At 42.0% G+C, this 24,973-nt stretch overlaps 1 protein-coding gene across 2 annotated transcripts in view; it reads left to right on the top strand.

Moving 5' to 3' along the window:
• The window catches only part of LOC111866745 (nephrin), a 521,921-nt gene that overhangs the window by 475,971 nt on the left and 20,977 nt on the right, over nucleotides 1–24,973 (top strand). The window contains exons 12-13 of one of the 2 annotated variants that reach the window (XM_023855971.2): nucleotides 674–949; nucleotides 14,781–14,983. In XM_023855971.2, coding sequence (XP_023711739.1) covers nucleotides 674–949; nucleotides 14,781–14,983 — 479 coding nt within the window. Of the gene's footprint in view, nucleotides 1–673; nucleotides 950–14,777; nucleotides 14,984–24,973 lie in introns of both variants that reach the window. The other variant, XM_023855970.2, reaches the window with a different exon arrangement.

Raw genomic sequence — 24,973 nt, 5'->3', positions numbered from 1 at the left:
TTTGTGTTATATCACCGTGCAATTCGATAGAAGTCTACGGACGTTTCGGAGGAACGGATCACCATTATATTGTGGCTCTGTTTCATGCCTGCTTGTTGCTGGTTCCTTTCTTTTCTTACTCTTGGAACCTGATGGTGAAGGCGTTATGTTCCTCCGAAACGTTGGTGGACTTCCACAAAACTACTTGTCGCTATATTCCAGAAGATAACAGTCTTCATAGTCACCGCTACTGATGACCTCAAATGCAATATTTTTGGTTTATTTATGTCCTATATATACAGAAGATTATAAGCCTCTAATAGTCTATTAGTTACAGCCCTCATTCTTGAAGCTCTCTGCTGCCCATGTTTAGATTTTGTAGACAACAGCCTTAAAATTACTACAAGTTTTTAGAAAATAGAAATTTCACAGCCAGTTTTTAAGCGGAAGTTTTTTCACGCCCACATCATAACTTCATATGATTTGCTCTATTGCCTTTTGACAATGAGAAATGAGGCATTGGAACGGTGGGGTGACATCTAGTTGCATAATGTTCATACCAAATTTCTTGAAAATCCGCCAATTGTTTCAGAAAATATTAGGGGTGGTTGCAGACGCGAGGATATAATACCATGAGGTCCCATTTTTGAACTGCAGTGTAGCTCATATCGAAACACATTTTACACTGTTACAGCGTCGGACGGAGAACTGCCGATCTCACCCATCCTGGGCATGGTCGTGGGGGCTGCCCTCACCTTTATTTCAGTCGTGCTTCTCGTAGTGGTCAAATTTCGACGGTCGCGGTCTAGCGGAGACCAAGATAGTCACCAGCCACACGTCGAGAAACACTCAGGACCCAACAACACATCTTTGCTCCACTCGACGCCGAGCGGCAAGGACCTGGCTACTTCCGGTGTCAGAGATGGTCCTGGTGACGAAAAGGACCCTGATATTATTCCAGCGAAATTTGGTGAGTTTATCTTCACAACTAAGAAAGTTTTAATATATGTGTACTATCATGTTTTCCCCCACTACAGTGCCGACATCATCCTCACGTGATACGCCATTTTGTCATAAATATGGGTCCGACGATCGAGTAAAGGAAACATAACACCCACGCCCGGACGTAGTAGTTGATTTTGCACGCGTACAAATTCTACAAGGATATAATAAATTGCAAAGTAACTTCTTGTGATAATCTCCACTTCCCTCTTCACTCACACATCGTGTCTATGAATATGGGATTTGTAATTCTCTCAAATACGTAATTTCTTTCTCTTTATTTGGGGATTACTTTACCACATACCTCAGTTATACAAAATCCACCACCTTACTCCTGTATCTTGAAATGAACAACGAAAACAGTGATTATTATTATTATTGTTATTACTTTAAAAACCGCCACGTGCTGCTGGGGAGGTAGGGGTCCTCCGTTGCGCAACATGTCACAATATTAATTAAATCCAAATCTTTATTTATTTATGTACTGAACTCAACCGACAGAAGCCAATTAGAGACTCGGCGTAAATTCAAAATAATACCAGCGGCAAAACACCAGGACAAAACAGTTGAATAAGGAGACTTATAAGGCTCGTTCTGGATTCGATGATTGGATTTATTGACAACTTATTCACTCAACTCGGGACTACAGGCAATTACAGCGCTGTCGCTACTTCCACACGTTGCAGTTCACCGTTACACACGCAATAGGATTCTCAGTCTTCACTAGTCGTATCCTGACAACGGATTTACCACATTCTCACTGTCACTTCAGATCACACATAAAGCCTTCTTTCCACAGCTTAACTCCTTCCTTGCCCTTTCTTCTCGTCACCTTGGCCTGCCATCTGCAGAAGTCTACCCAGTTCTTGACAACTCACTCTTACTCACTCTTCTTCAGCCGAAATCTCTCACATTCTGACAACAACTAACCGCTCTCCTGGCACTTCCCGTTATATAGCCTCAAGGGCTAACCCCAAGGAAAACGCCGTCTTCTGTCGTCCCATATTATTTTAGGATTGTTTACTGATCCGGTGCCTAGCCATAGGTGTCCTATTGTTGAGCGCGTTGGATCTCGTGGGAATGTGTTTACCGAGTCGTTGCCTAGCAGTGGGTATACGCATCACAATATTTGTCAATTTACAGACTGTATTAGTAGCAGAAGCACATTCAGGGCCAGGACAGTCACTGGTGGAGCAAAAGAACATAGAAAAGTTACGTAAGTCCCGAGCAGGAACACGAATACCAACTGTTTCATGAAGAGAGGGGAGAAATTAGCGCCTTCATTAACGTTTATTAAAGAAGAAAGCATCACAGTGGCGCTACCTGATATACACACATTATGTTTACTTTTTTAATAAATTATTGTAATGTTCTTGAATATTTTGGAAATTCCTACAAAGATAGACTGAAATTTTTCTTTGAATACGTACCACATACTGGAGTCGTAGCGCAAGAGGGTTCCATACAGCAGAAACTTATTGAAGTTTAGGGCTGTTCAAAGTAAAATACTCCAGCCCCCTATCCAAAGGGTACCGTGGGGTCTTTATGTGGGGTAAAGCGGCAGGGGCGTGAAGCTGACCACTCACCTCCACCTAATGTCGAGGTGAAAAATGGTGGATCACTCCTCCATATGTCTTCCTGGCACAATGCTGTCATGATGTAGGGGTGTGGCTGTAGACAGGATATGGACTAGTGAATAGATTTATTGACCACTTACACCACTTGAAACTACAAGTAATTACAGAACTATCGCCAATCTCCACACTTTACAAATCACTACACGCTAAGTCTTCTCCAGCCTGCAGTGTCTTCACCATCCGTTCCCTGGCAACGGCTTCTAACAGTGGGGATTCTTCAGCTTCACGCGCCAAGGTTCTATGTTCACAGCCTCCCGTGCAGAACTGCCTATCGACTGACAGTTACTAAGCTGGTGGCTATTTCGCATCATCCTCCCAGCCTTTCCTTCACAGGCTGACTTTCAGTTGACGACTAGCTAGGTATTATTTTTCCTGTGGTTATGTATGGGTGCGAAACTTGGTCTCTGACATTGAGGAACAGGGTGATAAGGAGAATATATTTGGGCCGAAGAGAGATGAAGTGACAGGAGGTTGGAGAAAACTGCATATTGAGGAGCTTCAAAACTTGTACTCCTCGCCAAACATCATTAGAATGATTAAGTCAAGGAGGATGAGATGGGCAGGGCATGTAGCACGAATGGGGATAGAGTAACGCATATAGAATATTTGTGGGAAATCCAGAAGGAAAGAGAGCACTAGGAAGACCAAGACATAGCTGGGTGGATAATATTAAAGTAAATATTAGAGAGATAGAATGGCGAGGTATGGGCTGGATTGGTCTGATTGAGGATAGGGACAAGTGGAGGGCTCTTGTGAACACGGTAATGAACTTTCGAGTTCCTTAAAATGCTGGAAATTTCTTGAGTAACTGAAAAATTTGGGGCTTCTCAAGAAGAGCTAAGCTCCATGAATTTAGTCAAATAATAATAATAATAATTTTATCTTGCTAATCTGATATTTTGCCAGTAAATACAGAAACGGAATTTCGGTAAACAGATAAATTAAAATTCCATACTGAATGGACCAGTTCTGAAATTCAAACAAATTACCCAACATTGTACAGTATCATATATGGAAATATACGGATCCAGAAATTTGGCCCAGAGACTGTTCAGACGAGCAGATTGAGCGTCGAACCAATGTCACGTGCCCGCTACTGGGGGTACTTGAAAGAGGTTCCAAACCCTGGGTAGTCTATATACCGGAGACATCTGCTTTGCGATCGAAGACCATTAATAATTCATTTCAAAGTTGGAACAAGAGCCTCGCAAGTAGTGCGTGTTTTGTTTCACGTGGGAACAGATGAATGAACCCAATGAAGCAATAAAACATTGACTCCAGACGCAAGGCAAGCTTCGGTTTCGTTTCAGTGCGTTCTTATTTTGAAAACGCTCTAGTCCTGAAGTTAGCACACAAAGGAACAAAGTCGATATGGTGCTACTCTCTGTTCATATTATCGTCTCTCGTATCTTCCCTACTTCTTTCTTCTTCATCAATTTACCTTAAAACGACAGACGCGTCACAGGGATGTTGATTTTGAGGTTCGCACAGCCGTGACTATGAAGAGTACTATTTTCTATTACGTGCCGCCTTCTAGTCTGATAGAACTTCTCCATTTTATCAGCTGCTTGCGTCTTGCTCGTTGTTTATCATATTGTAACTAGTAGAGCCATTGGTATTCAATACGCGAATCAACAAACGGCAGTTTCTATGCAGCGGATCAGTAAACACGCCTAAAACAAGAAAGGAATTATTGGAAACGGTGTTTTCTGTTGGGTTCACCCTCGGGGCTATATACCGAGGACCCCTGGCCGGCTCAGGGGTCTCGGACCGGAGAAGAACTGCGATGGAAAGGACCAGCAACATATACAAAAGATAGACCCGCTCTCTCGTCAGAGAGAGCGCCCTACATCAACAAACCCGTAACTGTCTGACAGTAATAAAGATCTGGTCGCAAGCCCCAGTTGGGTGCTTCATGCCAAGACAGACTGGCCGACTGACCGTCGGTCGTAAAATGAGACTCAGACTTAGGCTCAGGAGATGATTGAGAGAGAGTTTAATGTTGGCAGTTCAGTTGAGCTCGGCAAGGGGGGGCTGAGAAGAGATGGCGCTACAGTTGCGTTAAGGGAATTGACAAGAGTTCTGCACGGGCGGCTGTGACAAGAGGGCTTGAGCGCTGGAAGCTGAAGAATCTCCGCTGTTAGAAACCGCTGCCTCCTATCCAATGAGTACCAGGGGCTCTTTCTCCGGAGATAAAGTTGACCACTTACCTCCAACTAATGCCGAGATCAAGAAAACATGGATCTATACATTCGCTCTCCAGTACGCCTTCAGGTTCTAGTATTTAGTCAAACACAAGGACAAATTTAGTTTCTTCGACGTTAAGTTACAGATAAAAATATTTTTTTCTACGAAATCCATCCCTATCTGCATGATGTGTGTTATTGTTATGACAGGTCATGAAGAATTCGTCCGTATGACCATCGCGTCCTTTCGCCACATGTCCGTCATTTTTACATTCGTGCACGCGCGGCAAATAGCGCTCGTGTGTCCTCTGACGTATACATTCGGCTTGCAGAAGGAGTCCAGGAGGTTAAGTGCATCATAAAAAAGCTGGACTGTGTATATAAACGTCTTCTGCATCTGTATTTACCTACCTTTCCCTTCTTCCTTGCTTTAATAAAGAGTGCTCGTAGTATAGAACTGCCTTTTCTTTTGCCTTGCGTTTCTTTGCCTTCCTTTACTGACAAGAACACCCATAAATTGTATGCCACTGCGACAGAGAATCGATGCGAGGAGTTTGAAATGGTGAAGATTCTTTGTAGATACAACATGCCTACAGGAAAAGACAAAAGAAGAGAACAGAACAGAAGGAAGGGACGTTCAACGAACAGGGATATTATACTTTTTTTGTAATAAAACTTTATATAAGAAACCTTTCGCTGATTCACGGTCAACGCGAACGCTCCTACTGGTCTCCTTCTTATTGAGTTCACCAAAATATAACATTTTAGAAAATGTTAGAGGGAGGAAAACATATCAAGACCGCCGTTTGTCCAAGTAACTGTTCCTCTTAAATAAATGAAAAATATTGAGACGTGTAGGCCCGTTTCTAAGAAACGAATTGGCGAACACGTTTCCGGGGAAATACGATTCTTAGACACAAACCATCGCTGGGAGTTAAACGTGTCTATAGATACACAAATGGAAATTGTAGACTCTTGGAAACGAGACCGTTGCTACGATCAAGCAAGAAACATTTTCCATGAATGACCGCTGGACTAAATAGGCGGCCGTTCAGATAAGAACACATTCATCCCTTGTGGAGGCGGAGTCGAATACCTCCAACCTGCGAGTCGTAGGAGGCGACGAAGAGGGAAGTCTCGAATCTGAGACAGTAAAATATGGTCGCGAATCCCACTGGACTCGGACCCGAGATTGACTGCGCTGGCGAGCCCCAGCAGCAAATGTAAACGACAGACCCGTCCTCTCGTCAGAGAGAGCGCCCCACATCAACAACAAACCCGCAACTCTCTGACAGTACTAAGAATCTGGTTGTAAGCCCCTGATGGGTGCTTTATGCCAAGACACACTGGCCGACTGACCGTCGGTCATAAGACTCAGACTCAGAACTCATTCAGTCATACATGAGGTTTTCGTGATTCATTCGTCATTCGGGAGTCATTACTGTCATTAGTGAAGCAGGGGGAGTCATTCTAAATCAGAACCAAGTCAGTCACAATAGAAGGAAGTCTAGAAGAGAAGACACTCGTAGTCCTGTCAGAGTGCAGCGAGCCATATGCAGACATTGATCGTGAGCTGTTGTAGTTGAGTGTGATTACGAGTGATTGTAAGAGAAGGCGTCAGTAAACCCAATCATCCAGTCGTGGAATCCCGGACATGTGACAATAAAATCAATTTTGCAAGGGCAACTTATTTTTTCTGACTTATAATTATAACGATCAAGTCAGTGAGGATAAGCTGGACAAGACATGTAGCACGAATGTGTAGAAGAAGAATGCATATAGGATATTGATGGAAGAATCAGAAGGAAAGATACCACCAGGAACACCAAGATGTAGGTGGGTGGATAATATTAAATTTTATCTTTCAGAGATAGAATGGGGTGGTAAAAACTGAATTTATGTGACTCAGGACAGGAACCAGTGGAGGGTTCTAGTGAACACGGTAATGAACCGTATGAAATGTTGAGAATTTCTTGAGTACCTGTAAAACTGACAGCTTCTCGAGAAGGGCTCAGCTCCGTGAAGCTACTTATTACTGTCTACATTAACCGTTCAAGGGTCGAGACAGTGCAGTCGGTATAGCGATTGGCTACGGGCTGGACGACCAAGGGGTCTGAGTTTTAGTCCCTGTGGGTTCAAGAATTTTCACTTCTCCATGTTGTCCAGACCTGCTCTGAGGCCCACCCAGCCTCTTATCTAGTGGGTAAAGTGGCCGGGACGTGAAGCTGACCACTCACTTCCAACTAGTGCAGAGGTCAGTAAAGCATAAGTCGATAGCTGTTCACTCCACCATACGCCTTCGTGGTGCAGTGTTTAGTTACTTAAGAACAAGGACAACTTTGCCTTTTTTACAGTATCCAACCAGTTTCCCCTACCAAGCTGGTGTAACTGTAACTGTCTACATTCGTATTAGGGAGGTGACTGGTTCAAACTCCGTCTGGGACCCTACCTATCCTGACTGAGGTTATTCTTCCCTTCACGGGTCCTCCAGGGAACTTCCGGTAGAACACCTCGACGAGGCTACGCCTGCTTCCTTGAAAGCCATTTCAGATTCAATCATTTATGTGTCCTTCGACGCTATATAATATAGAAACTGGAGCCTTCGTAAAATAATGCCCCCCCCCCAAAATCACACCGTTTCCGCATCAACTCCATTATGATCCTCAGCAACTGCAACGAAAACATATTGAACACTACGGTTTTCTGCGATTTGACGCCGTAAAATTTGGTAGACAGTTACATACCCAGTGTTAGATCCCACAAGACTGAAATCACCATATTCACCATTGTAAGGGCCTTACGTAACGATGTAAAACTGACTCCACAGATCAGGTTCCTTCTTCAAGGCGGATTGTCTTCCAGATGGTCAAGTTTCAAGCCTTTCATTGAACACTGAAGGTTCACTACATTCCACTGTATCCTATTAAGGTCAGATGAATTCAGTCCACACTCTCAAATTGTATTTGTTTGAGATTCAATTTAATATTATCCCCCCATTTGCAAGTACCTGTCCCGTATGGTCTCTTGAAGCTTCACTGCTAAAATTTTCTGTGTATTTCATACGTCTTAGTTGCTCTACTGGTCCCCCTTTGTCTGATATCATAATGATTATTATTATTATTAGTATTAGTAGTAGTAGTAGTAGTAGTATTTATATAATAGGAGACGGTTTATGATTTAATATATACAGTATATATGTCATTTCCATGGAAAAGCAATTTCACACATTACACACCTGACAGCTACATGTTCGAGATTGTACTACATATATAAAGATCTAACTTACGATTTTCACGTAACGCTGCTCAGGATAACAAATGAAGGGCGAGTCACGAAATGGATAAAGAAAAGTAAGACGGGGAGTGATGAATGAAGATACGACAAAAACTATTCCCCATTAAGTTTCAACAGGCTTTTTCTACATATTTTATTATTTTATTACAGACCCTGTTGAGTTAGCACACAACTAAATAATAATTGAATTAAAATAAATTATTATTATTATTATTATTGAGGGGTCACACGGTAGCGTAGTTAATTGACGTTCTATGCTACAAACAGGAAGGTCATGGTTTCGATTCCCAATGAGGTCATTTGATTTTTCAATCCTCGCATCCATCTCTCCAAGAGGCCCAGTTGACTCGTTTTCGGCTGAAGTAAGCCGCAGAATGAATCTGACCACTTACCTCCTTATAGGAACGCCACCTGCAGCGTGTGGAGTTTAACCTTTCATATCTCTATAAGCCTCCTTAGGATGGAGTCAGGAGACTGATAATACGATACGGTAATGATGAGAATTACTGTGCTGCCGAGGGCCAGCAGCAATTGAGCAGTCAGTCACACTGATCGAGCGATACACAGAAAGGCCGACCTATCCCCAAGTCAAGGTCTCACTTCTAAAACGCGTATATGTCTCGGAGATTACAAAAATCTTGCTCCTGAATCTCGACGAGACCTGAAGACAAGAATGACTGTGCTGGCGAGGGCCAGCCGAAAATTGAACGACCGACGGATGCCTCCTTAGCATGCTTTCAAGATATCTATGCCATATTTATATTAAATTAGAGAAAAATTATAAACCTGTTTTAGATTTGAGGTTCTCACGGCAGTGAATACGAAAATTGCTGTTCTCTGGATTCTAATAACATTTACTGCGGAGAAAGCTTGACGTTTCGGAGGAACATATCGTCTCTATCTTCAGAATCGAAAAATTAAGCCAAGCAAGAAAACATATTTCGGCGGAAAGTTTTTTTGGTTAGCTTATTCTTCATCCCTGAAGATGGAGGCTACTTCCTCCTCCGAAACGTCATTATCTAGCCAAATTATACGGTTTTCAACGCAGAAGTCGGTACACTTTGAATCATAATGTTTTGAATCTACAGGGACGTATCCTTCGGAATCCTTATAGGCACCATATCAGCATTGTGTGTTCTGCTTGTCTGACGAATTATAAGTGATGGAATTTTTAAACAGAAACCAGTGCAAGTCTATACTTATAGGCAAATATTTGCATCTGGTCTAGCTCTCTGATCTCCAACTTGTAGTTCAGTAAACCAGTACAAACGGACAGCTACAGGCAAAACGGAGAGTAGGACATGGACTGGAACATTACATCCACTGTATCTTGACAGTGGGGTGCCTCAGTGCCAACCGCGGATCTCCTCAAGTAGCCTAGAGGCACAGTTACGAAGCATTACTAGACGTTACAGTCAGTTCCATCGTGTCCTGTTCTAGTTGCATCACCCAGTGTTGACGTGTGTGGGTGCATGGCTGCAGTGCTTTTCCCTCCTTTATTTACTGGCTCTGCCAAAATGCAGGGGCTATGTGAGATGCTTGGGAAAATACTTCCTTGGGTCCGCGATAGTTTTTAATAATTTGACGCTGTGGCCCTGTAGCGGTCCGCAAGAGGATAGAAAGCAGAATTAGATATATTACTTCCAAGTAAGATGGCTGAGACTTCTGCCTTGAATTCGGGAGGTTTCCAGCCCTTATCCCAGACGGCACCTCAACTCTGCTTACTGAGCTTATGAATTTACTCATTTCCTGTAGGCAGATGCCAGGAGGTTTCCTCAAAGTCCACTTCCTTACATAGCTTTTCCAGTTCGTTATTCGTGAATTATACATTAACGGGTGACCGAAATAGCTTTAAAATTTATGGAAAACAAAACAAAAAGTCTAATCATGTTCTTGGAGGCAAATTCTAAGGTAATGTCTTGTGTCTTTTTTGTACTAATACGCTTCTAAAGTTGGCAATGTTAACACTGTGGGCAATATTGTGGTAATTTCTTTCCCTAGACCGTCCAAGAAGACNGACGCGTGTAGATTAACAAAGATTTTATACAATTAGAAAGACTGGGATTTTTACATTTTTAACAAGCAGTGTAACAGTTACGTGAGTGATACACACCTGATGATGGCCATTTAGGGCCGAAACATGTAGTGTGGAGGAGGAAAAAGAAGTAAAAACTACAATAAAATTGTTGCACTTAAGACGGTATTTGTCCATATATATTGTGTGAGTGTAACAGGATGCTGAAATATAATATTTTTTGTACTAATACGCTTCTAAAGTTTGCAATGTTAACACTGTGGGCAATATTGTGGTAATTTCTTTCCCTAGACCGTCCAAGAAGACATAAATACACAATACACACTGTGACAATTAAGTTCGCGAACTGACGCCATTACAGTAGTAATGCCATAACAGATGGCGTTGCTAACGTTGATTGTTCGGAATGTTACGAGTTACGCATTCGTATATTTCTGTAGGCGGATGGACGAATCATCTTTCGCCAGTGACTATATTCACGCCAATTTTGGCTTGACCATTGCCAATATTCTTTATTAAACTTCCCTTTCCTGACTTTTAATCCAGATATTGAGTGGTGTATTTAACAGAGTCCTCAAAAAAAAGCGCTTTACTTCCTTCATCAACTTGTTGTAGTNCATTACAGTAGTAATGCCATAACAGATGGCGTTGCTAACGTTGATTATTCGGAATGTTACGAGTTACGCGTTCGTATATTTCTGTAGGCGGATGGACGAATCATCTTTCGCCAATGACTGTATTCACGCCCATTTTGGCTTGACCATTGCCAATATTTTTTTAAACTTCCTTTTCCTGACTTTTAATCCAGATATTGAGTGGTGTATTTATCAGAGTCCTCAAAAAAGCGCTTTACTTCCTTCATCAACTTGTTGTAGTTGTTGGTTTATAAAGGGTTTAAGTAGCTTTCAGTTTCTTTCATATTTACCTTTCAGCCTGTATAACAATCTCCGTGTTAGTCTGTACAGCGTTTATATTCTCACCCCTATTTTCGCACGTTATATGATAACTGGCATCAATAAAGTTGAAACTCCTCCGTACCCACACGAATCCCGGTGGGATCGAATATTGTGCATTTGGGAGCAGGATATTTGTAGCTGTATAATCTGTGGAACAGGATTAAGGACCTCACATGTATTACAGAACGGAATATACTCATTTACATATGGAACTCAGGTATACAGACACTCGAGCAACGAGTAGGAACAGTTTAATACACGAGCTTTACAAGGGAAAGCGCCTGTTAATAGCTCCGAAACCATTATTAGCAACGAACTTTGTTCAACTTGAGACACTCATAGTGATAACCGTGAGAAGTACTGTCTCCTAGTATGTGATATCGTTTAGTACGGTGTATGTTAACCGACGTTTCGGAGAAACGCACATCCAGCTTGACATCTCCTTCGTGTTCTTTTTTGCTTACCTTATGGACCCTGAAGATGGAAGCAGTATCTTTCTTTGAAATGTCGGTGAACTTATAGTGGATTATACGACACTACACATCAAAATATAATAATCTTCGCTGCAGGACATGTTTGTGGTGAGTTCTGCGACGCTGTCCTCCCTTTTGTACCGTGTGTTGCGAATGTTGTTTCAGTTCAGAGGCTTTACTTCTGAAGTTTCTGAACAGATATTGACAACAATTTGATATTATTGGAAGACACATATAATTAAAGATATCTCTGTGCTTCTAACTAACCACCACATCATTAAGACGTATTGAGGAGTTGAAGTATGGCTCCACGCATTCGTTCCATCTGCAGTAGGTGGCGGGAGTGGTAAACTTCATATACTGGTCGTTTTACCACAGAGGGAATATTCTTTGATGCCAGTTGAACAGGAGGCTGGCTGGGCTCCATAGTCGTTCTGGGCGCTGTAGAGACAAATATTGTGGCGTGCCGCCAAAAAGCCGGAATGACTTTCATCTTTCTCCTGTTGTTCCTTCCCGCAGAACTGTGTATTTCATGGATGTTATCTTGGTTTACATATGCCCCGGTGTCCAGTATATGTGAACAATGCTACAGCTACACAGAGGTGCGTCCTTCCTCGGAAGCTAGCATTTGCCCATCGTAAATAAATTTCCGAATTCTGTGCAACGTGGCTTTATTGTCGTGCTTACAAGAACCCGTCACTGGTACCTACCCTGAGCTAGGTGAACATTCTGCCATCCTGTTTCTTTGAGATCTTTCTAATATTATCCTCCCATCTACATCGAGGCGTAACAAGCTGTCTCTCCCTGTTTCAGGGATTTCACCGAAACGTAACGTGCATTTGTCATCTCCGCTTTCTCCGTTTCATTGTTCTCGGTCTGTTCATCCAAAGAACACATGTTCGAGGTGTATAAATTATGAAGCTCCTCATTATGCAGTTTTCTCCAGCCTCCTGTTACTTCCTCTTAGATCCAGATGTTCCCTTTATCACCCTCCTCCCCTAAGCCTCAGTCTGTGTTCTTTTAATGTCATATGCCAAGTTAGACCCCAGTACAAAACACACTTTAGCTCCTGCTTTCAGCGTAACTTTTTACCTAACTCCCACTTATTGTGACTCTTCAGCGTGAAACGTAGGAATTTATGTAGATTTATACTCACACAGCTCGTAGTAAGAACAGCGCTTGCGTCAGCAGAGTTTGTGTTCTAATTCCATTTCTGTGTACTGCCTGAATGTTTCATGCAGGAAACCTCTCAGTTACGGATAATCAGGAGGTACGTTTAAAAATGCTGACATTCAATGTAATTCTTAAACAAACACACGAAATTCAGTTGCAGTAAGATCCATCATTGGTACTTCGTTGATTAAACCTTAATCTGTTCCTGTTCTGTTGTAAACACAGTTTACAACGATAGTAACCACGTGAAACATTGGCCGATATATTTTACACGGGATTAATTTTATTAAATCGATTTTCTTCATTTTCGCGATTAGTCTACTCCCCCACTGCCCCCCCTAAAATGTTGTTTTTTGAAACTTCTCCAGGAGAATATGTGCGGTTGTGAGACTTACGTCAGCAGAATAACGAATTACAAACCGCAACGCTTGGGATAATGTTCCTAGTACCGGAGTTCTCGCCCTATCAGGTAGGAACTACAGCAGAGCCAGGGGGTACCCGAAACAAGTTTAATGTTCATATTTGCCTTCCCTGAAACCTGTTTTCATAATATCCTCACTCCTATCGGGCCGCCTTTAAGTTAATTATGTATGAATCCGAGTTACATGGAGGCTACAGCCCACTGCATCATTCCTTCTGTCGTCATCATATTCTTTTCTTCTTCTTCTTCTTCTTCTTAGTATTATTATTATTATTATTATTATTATTATTATTATTATTATTATTATTATTATTATCATCATCATTATTATTCACTCACTCATGCAGCTGAGCCCTTCTTGAGACGCTGCCAGTTATGCAGCTACTCAAGAACTCAGCATTTTATTGAACCCGAACGTTTATTACCACGTTCACAAGAGCCATCCAGCGGTCCCTATCCTGAGCTAGATCAATCAAATCCATACCATCCCATCCTATCTCTGTGAGATGCGTTTTAATATTGTCCACCCACCTACGCCTTGAGCTTCCCAGTGGTCTTCTTCTTTCCGACTTTCCCACCAGTATCCTATATGCATTATTATTATTATTATTATTCACGATTTAGGCCGTTGCCCAGTTTCGGTTCCTAAGAAAAATGTTGTTTCAGTCTCATTTATAGATATCCTCGACGCCTCTTCCCATGAAGTCTAGCGTTCGTTGCGCATTTCGGGCTCCATTCCTCATTCTTCCGAGATGTTCCAACAATTTCCTCAATGTTTATTAATTATGGGTAACAACAAGACTATCTGAAGTTCATTGCGTTTCTTGTCTTAGCAGTTCGATCGTATTGTTGGCCATTAAAAGGCGCATTTCCGCCACTTCAGTTCATTTCTTTTTCTGTGAATTCCAAGTCCCACTTTAAGACTCATATATTGGAATGCAAGGTGCGACAAATTGGTTCACGGAATGACCATAGCGTGTCTCTGGGTTGTTCAGTCAGGCACGAAGCACGTTTGGACTTGTTCCAACTTGCGCTTACATGAGCCACGTACCAAATGAGTCATTCGTTCCCAAGCAGCAGAGGAAATAGTATGTGTCCGTGGTATACTGTTGGCAGAAAAATGAGTGACAAGAATCTATAGAAGCAGATAAACCTCAGGTTTTGTGTGAAGATTGGCAAAAGTGCTAGTGAAACGTTAGTCCTCTTAACAGTTGCTTACGGTGAGTATACTATGAAGGAATGGAAGGAACGGAAGGAAACATAATTACATAAGTGAAACTGTAACCATACTTTATATGCATTCTACAATGAAATTAGAGTTTGGAAAATGTGAACTTAATTGGACAGTAATGAAAATGTGACTATACTTTATGTGCACCCTATAATGAAACTGGAGCTTGGGAAATGTGTACATAATTGGACAGTAATGAAAATGTGACTATACTTTATGTGCACCCTATAATGAAATTGGGGCTTGGAAAATGTTAACATAATTGGACAGCAGTGAAAATGTGACCGAACTTTATGTACGCCCTGTATTGAAATTGGGGCGCATAATTGCACCCAGTGGCTTCATCACTGATAGCAGTGGCACCAGGATTAACTCGAAGTTAATTTACAGCAGCCACAGCCTTGGCGGACCCAGTACCTGCAGCTGCGAGACCTCTGGTGGGCAATGGAAACGTGATCTTGAGGGAGCTGAGTCCCCCCTGCAGCTACCCTCCACAGCAGGCCCCCCTGCCGCACCCGAAGTCGCTACCCATTTCTTCCCACGGACCCGCCGGCCACTGGGTCTCTCCGGGACCTGCACCGGTCATGGACTCAGCGGTAAGTCGAGAGGAAAGCTCCCATTCACACGCCTTTCTTCCATGTTTGCATACTCGTATTTACGTCACTTGTCTTGTAGATTACAGCGCTGTTGGCACTACCGGTACCACGCTGTGTTGAGACACAGCAAGTCTTCCTTGTGTTTCTGTAAATATTCACGGTGTCAATAAATGCTTCAAACAAAAGTTTTATTTGCCGTGTTAGTTTCTTACTACGAATTATATTTGAGAAAATTGATAAAGATGGACGTGAGTTGCACGTAAATAATGTATGTTACCATAAATTTTAACGTACAATTCGTGTTAAAACTTTTAATAGATTCCGCTAACGTGAAGCCGTTTAGTAAATTGTGCTCTGAAAGATACCGACCAACAAGAATCCTGACGTCACTCTTGACTTCCTCCAGTAACTGCCCTCCCACTCTCCCTGTGTACATACGCGAGGAACAGCAGTGGGTCCAGTTGACTTCCTTGCGGTACTCCTGACGTCACTCTGACTTCCTCCGGCTGGTCATGGGGAACTAAATCCTTATACGCACCACCAGTAATTACACGTAATTATAGCGCTGTAGCTAACTCTACACTTTACAGTTCACTGTCGCACATACACACACACCCGCGCGCACGCACGCACTCAAAATATTACACATAAATGAATTCTTCTTATCTCACGTCAAGTCTTCACAGGCCGAATTCTAATTACTTCTTCAACTACACTGCTGTTTCTTGGTATTTCGGAACTCAAGTCTGATCAGTTCCCATTTCCATATTCTTTCATATGCTCTCGGCACGGAGCACGCATAGGAAACACAATCCCTCTATTGTTGCGTGGAGCAGACGACACAGAAAACATGTCACGTGTCAGACTGCGAGTTGATTTGTCTGTTAACAGCATTGGGCGTCGCGCGGACTACTTAGAAAACGCAGCCTCATCTATTGTTTCTTGTTGGACCGTGTTTACAGAGCTGTTGCCTGACAACGCATTGATCAAATCCGTTAAAATATGCTTAGAATACATCGTCATTCTCACAAATTTTAAGTGAAAATTTTCGTTTCAAATGAGAAAATTAAAATAATAATTTTCAAACGTCTTTAGGTTACCGTTCTGTTACATTTCTTCAACATGTTCCCACAGTTTATTCCTATTTTCTGAAATTCTAAGAGCTTGGATAGCTCAGTCGGTATATTAACTAGGCTACTGACTGTACAACCGAAATATTGGTATTCGATACCCAATATAGGCAAGAGATTTTTTCTTTTAGAACGCCCTAACAGGCTCTGAAGCCCAACCAGCATTCTATCCAATTGTGCCTGGGAATATTGTCGGGGGTAAAGTGGCTGGAGCGTTAAGCTAACTCCTTATTTCCATCTATTTCCGAGGTTAAGAATGATGTGTCTTAATGGTGTGATGTTTAATTAAGCACTTTACCTTTACTCCGCCATTCCCTTCCCCAATATTAATGTGTGATTCCTCCCTAACATTTCCACTGACCTTTGTACTTGGAGTGCAGTCCAACCCTTGCTACTGACTCAGAGAACGCATTTCAGCAACTACATTCTATTCATTTTTTCTAATTTATTAATTGATATTAAATCTATATAAATAAATTAAAATACCCTGAATTGATGATTTAAGTTACGACTTCCTTAAACACAGGGTACAAACTTACACAGATAAGTTGTACTAGTACTACATAAAGGCTGCATAGGGGACCAACAGTATTCGTTCGTATTTCTTTTTTTTTTCCCCCTTGGCACTACAGCCCCAGTGGGCCAAGGCCTACCTACATGAACTTCTCCGTTCACTTCGGTTTTTCTAGATCTTACACATTCGGTAGGACTCCTTAGGCGGTTGATCAGCTCGTCGCAAGGCCTCTACCTGTACACAAACACAGAAAAAAGCGCACCCACAAACTAAACATCCATGCCCTGAGTGGGATTCGAACCCACGATCCCGGTTTCCAAGCGAGCGAAGACAGTGCATGCCATTTGTTCATATATGAACAATAAATCAGAATACTTTGAATATCTTGTAGAAGAAACTATACAAAATACCTGCACTTATAGTACATAAAGCCAATCTAAGAGACTCACACTATAAAGAAATGAATTCACACATAAATAATAAAATTGGTATTATGTTCTTTTAAACACCTGGTAGAAAAGGCTATATAAATAATATGAACTTATAGTACATAAAGCCAATTGACGAGACTCACAGCCAGACAAAACTTGATTATAATATGTTCCACCCTTTCTTCCAGAAATATAACACACGAGTTCTTTTGGTTTATTTGTTCCTTTCTTTTTTATGTTCTCTAAAAATCGCTCCATTATTTTGTGCACGGCTTTCTGTTATAGTTAGTCCGTTGTAGCGGCCGTTTAACGGGCTTCGTTTATCTCTCCAACTCTTCCCCTCCCTGGCAGAAGATGGTCTCATGCAGTAACTCCCTTCCCTCATCGCGTGTCATTCAATGTAAGGCAGCATTTGGTCCCATTGAGCGTTCCTAGGTTGATACCGTACTTAAGAGCAACATATGGTAACCAGGCCATAGGATGGTTACCAAGGGTTGCTGTTATAGAATGCAAATAATTTCAGCGACAATAAGCAAGAAACTATGTCCTTTCGTTTTCCCGTACATAAAAATGTAACTCACCAAAGTGATAAACTACATATATTGTGCATCGAGACAACAGCTCACATTGTCTTTTTATTCCAACGTTTAGGACGTTTTTTAAAGCCAACTCAAAGTATCCGATGGAATTCTTTATATTGTGACGTATAGACCCATTGCTAGGGAACGGCTCGATAAACAACTTCCCACCGAGACAGATTCTGAGTAAAAAAGTTCGTTGCTAGGTAAAGCCTATAATAATATGCGACAACAAGAGACGTCCATTGCTAGGCAATGGATTTTTTTTCATGAGGTTCAATCCGTGGCTATATAACGATGGATGCTGGGTCCAATACCTTCACCGTAGCCCTGCGATTCGTAGGAGGCGACGAAAAGCGAACCCAGTGCCTGGGACTATAACCGGGCCGCCCTGTTCCGGGGGAATATAAATACGGGGACCTGGCCCTCCAAGTTGGGGGTGTCTCTAATCTGAGACAGTATAATGTGGTCATAAATCCCGCGGGAATCTGACCTGAAAATGATTGCGCTGGCGAGGACCAGAAGCAATTGTAAATGACAGACCCATCCTCTGGTCAGAGAGGATGTTACATAAGCACTATAACCTGAAGTCTTCATTGAAAAAATACTGATCGTGGGTCTCAAGGAGGTTGGCGCCAAGCTGAACTAACTTGCAGTAAACTCACAGTCGTAAAGTGTCTCTGACTCTGACTCCAGTAGTTCAGTTCACTCCAAGAGTAGGTCAGATTTGAGTGAGTCCGAGGCAGTCAAGGAAGAAGAGTTCGGTGATTGTACAAGGAACGATCAATAAATCCAATTACCAGCCCAAACTCCATCTTATAAATTACCCATACACATGAAAATATTGTTCTGTGTGAAAAATGTCTGGCAAATACGTTGTACGCATATGATTACCGAGCTTTGTATCCAGTGGCATGTTTGTTGCTTTGCTATACTCTGTCTGCTCTAGAGACGAAGGCGCTTAATGATCAGATAGTGACGTGGACTGTTACGTAATCGTAGAACGTTACTACACTTTATTTTCAGCATACTCTAAATAATGCCGGAAGGAAATTCATACTTACTCACAGAGGACTTGTCTTTCGTTAAATTGCCTACATAAGGGATGGCATCACCTAGTTCGTAGATTGGATGGACTTAGGATATATTTTCCTCTTTTGGAGCGAGGGGGAAAGGGTTTAATTGCTTCTTAACAATGATGTATGGTTCCAGAAGCAGATGAGCCTAAACCACAACAGTTGTTCAATACTTGTACGTGCATATAACTTGAACATTTTGATGCTTAATAACTCTCTCTGTAATTCAGACTAGAAAAATGGATATAAAACACAAAAATGTAATATTCGAACCTTGGAAAAAAACATTTGTTTCTCGACGTATCCTCGACCAACATTGATACACTTGTCCCATCGTTTTTCCAGTGCGTCGAAATTCGCAGCATAATTTTTTTACTGTTGTACCGTTGCACAGTTGCTTCTGTCGCAAACTCAGCAGAGCGACCTCTTCGGGCATCATCTGCGATTTTCAAACATCCTTCAGAGGAATTCTCGACCCAGTTGTGAACCGCTTTAAGCGATAAACACCTCCTACCTTAAACAGGAAACATTTCTTTATGAATACTATTTGCATCCATTCTTTAACCCAAAAGATCGACAGTAAAATCCTGAAGCACGGTCGCCATTTTGACTACTGAAACCAGCCTCTGGCCATGCTCATGCTACCTACATAGTCATGAAGCTAGAACGTGCTGCTACCTAGTGATACACATATAAAACCTATTACGTCCGTTACAGCTGTTTTACTTCCAATTGTGACCTATTTACTGACTCTCCCTCTCATATAGCGTCGCATAAGTACATGACAATGAATTGAAAAAAGGACATAGAAGTGAGCTTTTGTAGCGTAACTGAAGGTATTACCCCACAATTTACCTAGAGGAATTGTAGAAAACTATAAAGAACCGTAGAAGAGTCTCTATCTGGGCCTAGATTGGAACCGGTGCCACACAAATGCGTGTCAGAAGGGTAATCGCACGAAACAACTCGATCAGTAGCATTCTTCAATAAAATGCATTTCTCTTACAGAGGAAATTCGTACCTGTTAATTATAATTCGTTCATGCCGGTCACGGTAGCCGAGCGGCTTAAGGCATGTACTGTCTTCGCTCTCTTGGAAACCGGGATCGCGGGTTCGAATCCCACTCAGGGCATGGATGTTTAGTTTGTGTGTGTGCGTTTTTCTGTGTTTGTGTACAGGTAGAGGCCTTGCGACGAGCTGATCACCCGCCCAAGGAGTCGTACCGAGTGTGTAAGATCAAGAAAAACCGAAGTGAACGGAGAAGTTCATGGAGGTAGGCCTAGGCCCACTGGGGCTGTAGTGCCAAGGGGGAAAAATAATTATAATTCGTTTATTATTATGAAGAAATGAACGGGATGACGATGTATCGATAGTTGCGGGTTCCTTTTGTCCATTCTGTGTGTTCCTTCTTGTGATATAAAGCAGATTCCGACACAGCGCCATTTGTCGACCTGTACTACGAAACGTGTTAGAACACTAACGAAAACAACATAACAAAATCTGTGTTGATTCAGGCAAATTAATACGGTTCGAGCGTGACAGCGGAAGCCGCATAATGGTGATCCAAATGAAAGGTAGCAAAGTGCAGTCATTCGTGGCAGTCACTTTACTGCGATGATATTTCAGGTTATGTTCAGAAATATTCTGCCGTAATATTGATTTTCCTTCTTTCAGTGGCAAGTAATATTCACCGTGCAATCGCATGCTTCTGTGTTTGTCTCTGTTGCTTACTAAAAACTTTCCAGGTTTTCTGGATCGAGGTATATACAGGCATACCCCGGAGATATTGCGGGTTCGGTTCCAGATCGCCGCAGTAAAGCGAGTCACACGAATGTTTTGGTTTACACGTAAGACTGGCGTCACCGTCAACTGTTAGCCAATTGTCTAGATAATGCGGGAGCGTCGACGTCTCACAAATCTATGGGCCTCCACGGCCTGTTACAGGAATAGCAGTGCATATAAAATTATGTTTACACTATACTATGCCCATATGGCATGCTCGGCCAACCCACTTAGCTAACCCAGTTTGGACTTTACTCCCATTTGGATCCCCATTATCAGCAATGAAGTCATCAATTCAGACAGAAGATCTGTATGACGTGATATATGTTTTTATTGATTTCTATTAGGTTATAAATTAGATAGACGTGATTTACTCCATTGTTGACGCTAGTTAGACACTATTAGTTTTTTACTAGTTCTCCTTTCTATTCCATGCCGTGGGGTCATGGACCTGGGTATTAGTTTGGTTTCGTGACATAAATTTCTACGCCTCTGTCTATCCTGGTTCCACGCTTGTATGTGTTTGGAAGAATTTGTAATATATATTTTTCTTAACAGCTCTCATGGGCCTAGCCTGGTCTCAGGTATTTATAACCTTTGTGTTTTTGGACATTAGCTGTCCGGTGATTGAGGCCAGTTCTTTCTAGCGGACAGAATGTTCTTATTTCTTCATCTCGGGACGAAAACGGATTCAGTTTTCGAAACGTGGTGTTTTTTTTTCCATTGGCTCTACAACCATCATTTGGGCTTGGGAGTACCACTCTGAAACTCTCCGTTTCACTTTGCAAGGCACAAACATCCACGCCCCGAGTGGGATTCGAGCCCACGATCCCGGTTTCCGAACGAGGTAAGACAGTGCATGCCTTAGACCGCTTGGCTACTGTGACCGGCGAATATACCTTTTTTCCCCCCAATACCGCCATGGTGCTTAAGTACTTAAGCATAGAAGTAGATACACAGTATCTGATAATATATACCGTAGGTATCAACACAAATCCCTGTCCCAGTTCTACCACCTCTCATCATAATTTATATTCCTAAGGCTTAGCTTAATAATACTTTCCTATCTCCTTCTGGATCTTCAAGTATGCTGCTTTCTACAAGAAAATTCCGTATGCGTATCTTCTCTTCTCACGTATCTTGTTTCACTATCTTTCGTTTTCTGATATGCCATTAATTGTTGAGCATTGTTGAGCGAGTTCAACTCCATTATCTATCCATCTATGGCTCTGCAACCCTTTACTGGACCTTGGCCGCTTTTTCAGTTTCTTAATCTGCACACAGTCGGTAGGGCTCTTTGGCCTAGAGATCAGCCCGTCGCAAGGCCGCTACCTACACACAGAACAACACAATGAATAAGTGCACACGGACATCCATGCCACGAGTAGCATTCGAACCCACGATCCCAATGTTGGAGCGAGCGCGCACGGTTAATGCTTCAGACAGCGCCGCCACTGAGACAGGCGGACCACTTTCTTCAGCATACTAAAACTCAGGATTCTGTCTACAGAGAGTATTTGTATGTCCCGTGAGACTCTCACAGTAAACAGAGATTTTTTCACTAAATAGCATTAACCTGTTGATCTCTGTAGCGGTCACATTATGTGTTTCCTGTGAGGTATGAACTTAATTTTTATATATTACTTGGTATAAATTCAGTTTTTAAATGGTTAATATGATAGAAATATAACACAACAAATCCCGATTGAATTGGTTGTTTTCCACACATGATGGAGGTCGTAAATATAAATTTGTGACCATAGGACGTCGATATAAGAGACCATTTGCGAGACCTAAACAGAGATGACGGGATAATATTAAGATATATGGGTTTCTTGTGCTCTTCACATAGTATTACCTGAGTGATCATATCAAGGACTAAACATATTTCAGATATAGGAGGGATAAAAAATATGCGTGAAAAATTATGATAATAAGCCCTCGAGGAAAAAGACTACTTGCCAGATCTAGACAAAATTGGGAAGATAATATTAAGATACATATTGCAAGAATATTAGCGGAGGCGTCCATTCTTCTCCACTGCCTTTCGTTAAATAAACTGTACCCAAATAAAGAAATTACTTGTTATTATGTCACTCTTAAAGATATGTATACCAGTTAGGGAATGTTGTTCCCAGAATGATTAAAAATTCAGTGCGTTATAATATTTATAGGAGTTCGTTTAGAGTTTTTCACCCCCCATGTTCTGTCAGTTACCTCTCTGGCGCCGCGTAGTGACACTTTTAGCCTACTTTTCTTATTTTGGAAAAAGAAACTGGGGCTTTTGAGATAAAGTTGCTGTCTGTCTATCTGTTTATCCATTGTTTGTGTATCCCTCTAATTTTTTAGGCTTATGAGATCAACTTTCTGTCTGTCTGCATATGTGTCTGTCCCCCTCCCAATTTTGCAGGCTTATGAGAACGCGTTGCTTTTTTTATCTGTGTTTCCATTCCTATCGTTGCCAGTCAGTGCGTATGTGTGTCCGCTAATTTTGTCTTCTATGCGTTCAGAGTCAAGGAAAGTAGGCGATTAGTTCTTCCCAGAACTTCTTGCATGAATTAAACTGTTACCAAACAACGAAAAAGCGGTAGACATTGTTTGATTTTGCACTGTAAAGGCAGTATGATCGCCTAGCAATCAGAAAGGAACGAAGAACACAGTAAGAACATATTTGTATGTGAGATGTGTACTGGTATGGACCGAATTCATTTAGCTCAGGATAAGGTCCAGTGTCAGGCTTTCGTAAGGAAGGTGGTGAACCTTCCGGTTCCATGTAAGTGGGGCACATGGTCCGGAGATAGGGACTAGCTCTGTCTAGTACTTGTAGGGCACATCTTGTTCAGCTGAGCAGTTATAAACGCATGAAGGAAGACTGCTTAATGAGGTTTGTTATGACATAACGAAAGGCACTAATGGCCTAACAGTGTATATTCGTACGTCCTTGCGTTTTTCGCGCCTAGGTCTTAAATATCAGAATTTTACTTTAAGAATTTTGACCGGGTTCGTGCTTAGGTCGGCATTCACGTTAAGATGTTTTCTGCGGAGTACCTGTATAACGTCAGCATTTCACAATATACTGTGCTTTTTAATAAAATGCGTACGATAATATATCAGCTTGTGCAAACCGGAAGTACAAGTAGTTCGCAAAATGCTGAGTAACTCTGCTATATTATAACGGATTTGATCATCGCTTTGCCAGGCAACAGATCTGTAAACACGGTCCAGTATACAACAATAGAGGCAGCTGTGTTTTCTGTGAATCCGACTGACGCGCCAATAGTCTGGCAGGATAGCGATTACGTGATGTTTGTTTACTGCAGCTTCGTGTCCGTGCCTCGGCTGTATAAGTGAACCTGAAGGCTGATTTGCTCAGTGTTATTGAAAAACGTATAACACCGAATGTTATAATATCTATATAGGATTTGACGTTCTTGCAGGTGTGGTTACGAAGAGTACTATCCTTTTAAAGTTAACCGACGTTTCGGAGGAAGATATTGCCTCCATCATCAATGTCGAAGGATAAGCCGAACAAGAAACCAGCTTGAAAGCAGATGGCACGGAGAGCTCTGTTCTGGTTTCTTGCTCCGCTTATTCTTCGACACTGAAGATGGAGGCGATATGTTTATCCGAAACGTCGGTTGACTTTCAACAAATGACATGGCCTTATTTATATCTCACAAGATAATACTGTGCAAAGTCGCTGCATTACGTGTATTATACAGTGCACGTAAACCTGTATACTGGCTTTTAGGATTAAAGGAACCCTGTTGTGCCTCTCAAATTCAGAAGAGAAGGTGCGTTATCGGCAGAGATCAGGTCACCGCCAAGAAAGAACTGCATCAGAACAATCGATGCGCCTTCACTGTACTGCTGATAACCCGTGGGTGCGCCTGCGTGGAGGACCGTGCAGTGTAATCAGCCTGAGGTTATTCTTGAAATTCTAGATCGTTTCACAGGCAAGCGGGATCAATTCTGTAAACTGAACTCATTCCTTCCTTCTTTAAAAATACTTACCAAACTTCAATCATGACACAATGATGGATGATAAGGTGAATATTGTAACGTGGATGGCCAGAACATTGCTAGGTAACGGACCGGTGAACACCCCGCAACAGAATACACACAAGGCAACAATGGAAGATGTGCTTCACTATGGAAACTGAGTCAGACAATACGATCTCTTTTCTGGACGTTCTGGTCAACAGGGAAGAGACGGCACTGATAACACAAGTCTACAGGAAACCCACCCACACTGGCCAATACCTCAACTTCAATTCTAACCATCCGCCACACGTAAAAAAAAAGGTGTGATTAAAAGTCTCACCGACAGAGCCTTCACCATATGCCAATATCGACAAGATTTGGTCAAAGGAATTAACAACCTGAGACACGATCTTCAGTTGAACGGTTATCCCCAAGGTTTTATTGACTCGGTCATTAATTCCGNCACAAAGACTGTAAACACCTGAGACCAGGCTA

Source organism: Cryptotermes secundus, unplaced genomic scaffold (assembly GCF_002891405.2).
Source record: "Cryptotermes secundus unplaced genomic scaffold, Csec_1.0 scaffold213, whole genome shotgun sequence".
Taxonomy (NCBI): domain Eukaryota; kingdom Metazoa; phylum Arthropoda; class Insecta; order Blattodea; family Kalotermitidae; genus Cryptotermes; species Cryptotermes secundus.
Note: the sequence above shows the minus strand (reverse complement) of the source record. Positions and strands in the feature narration are given on the sequence as shown.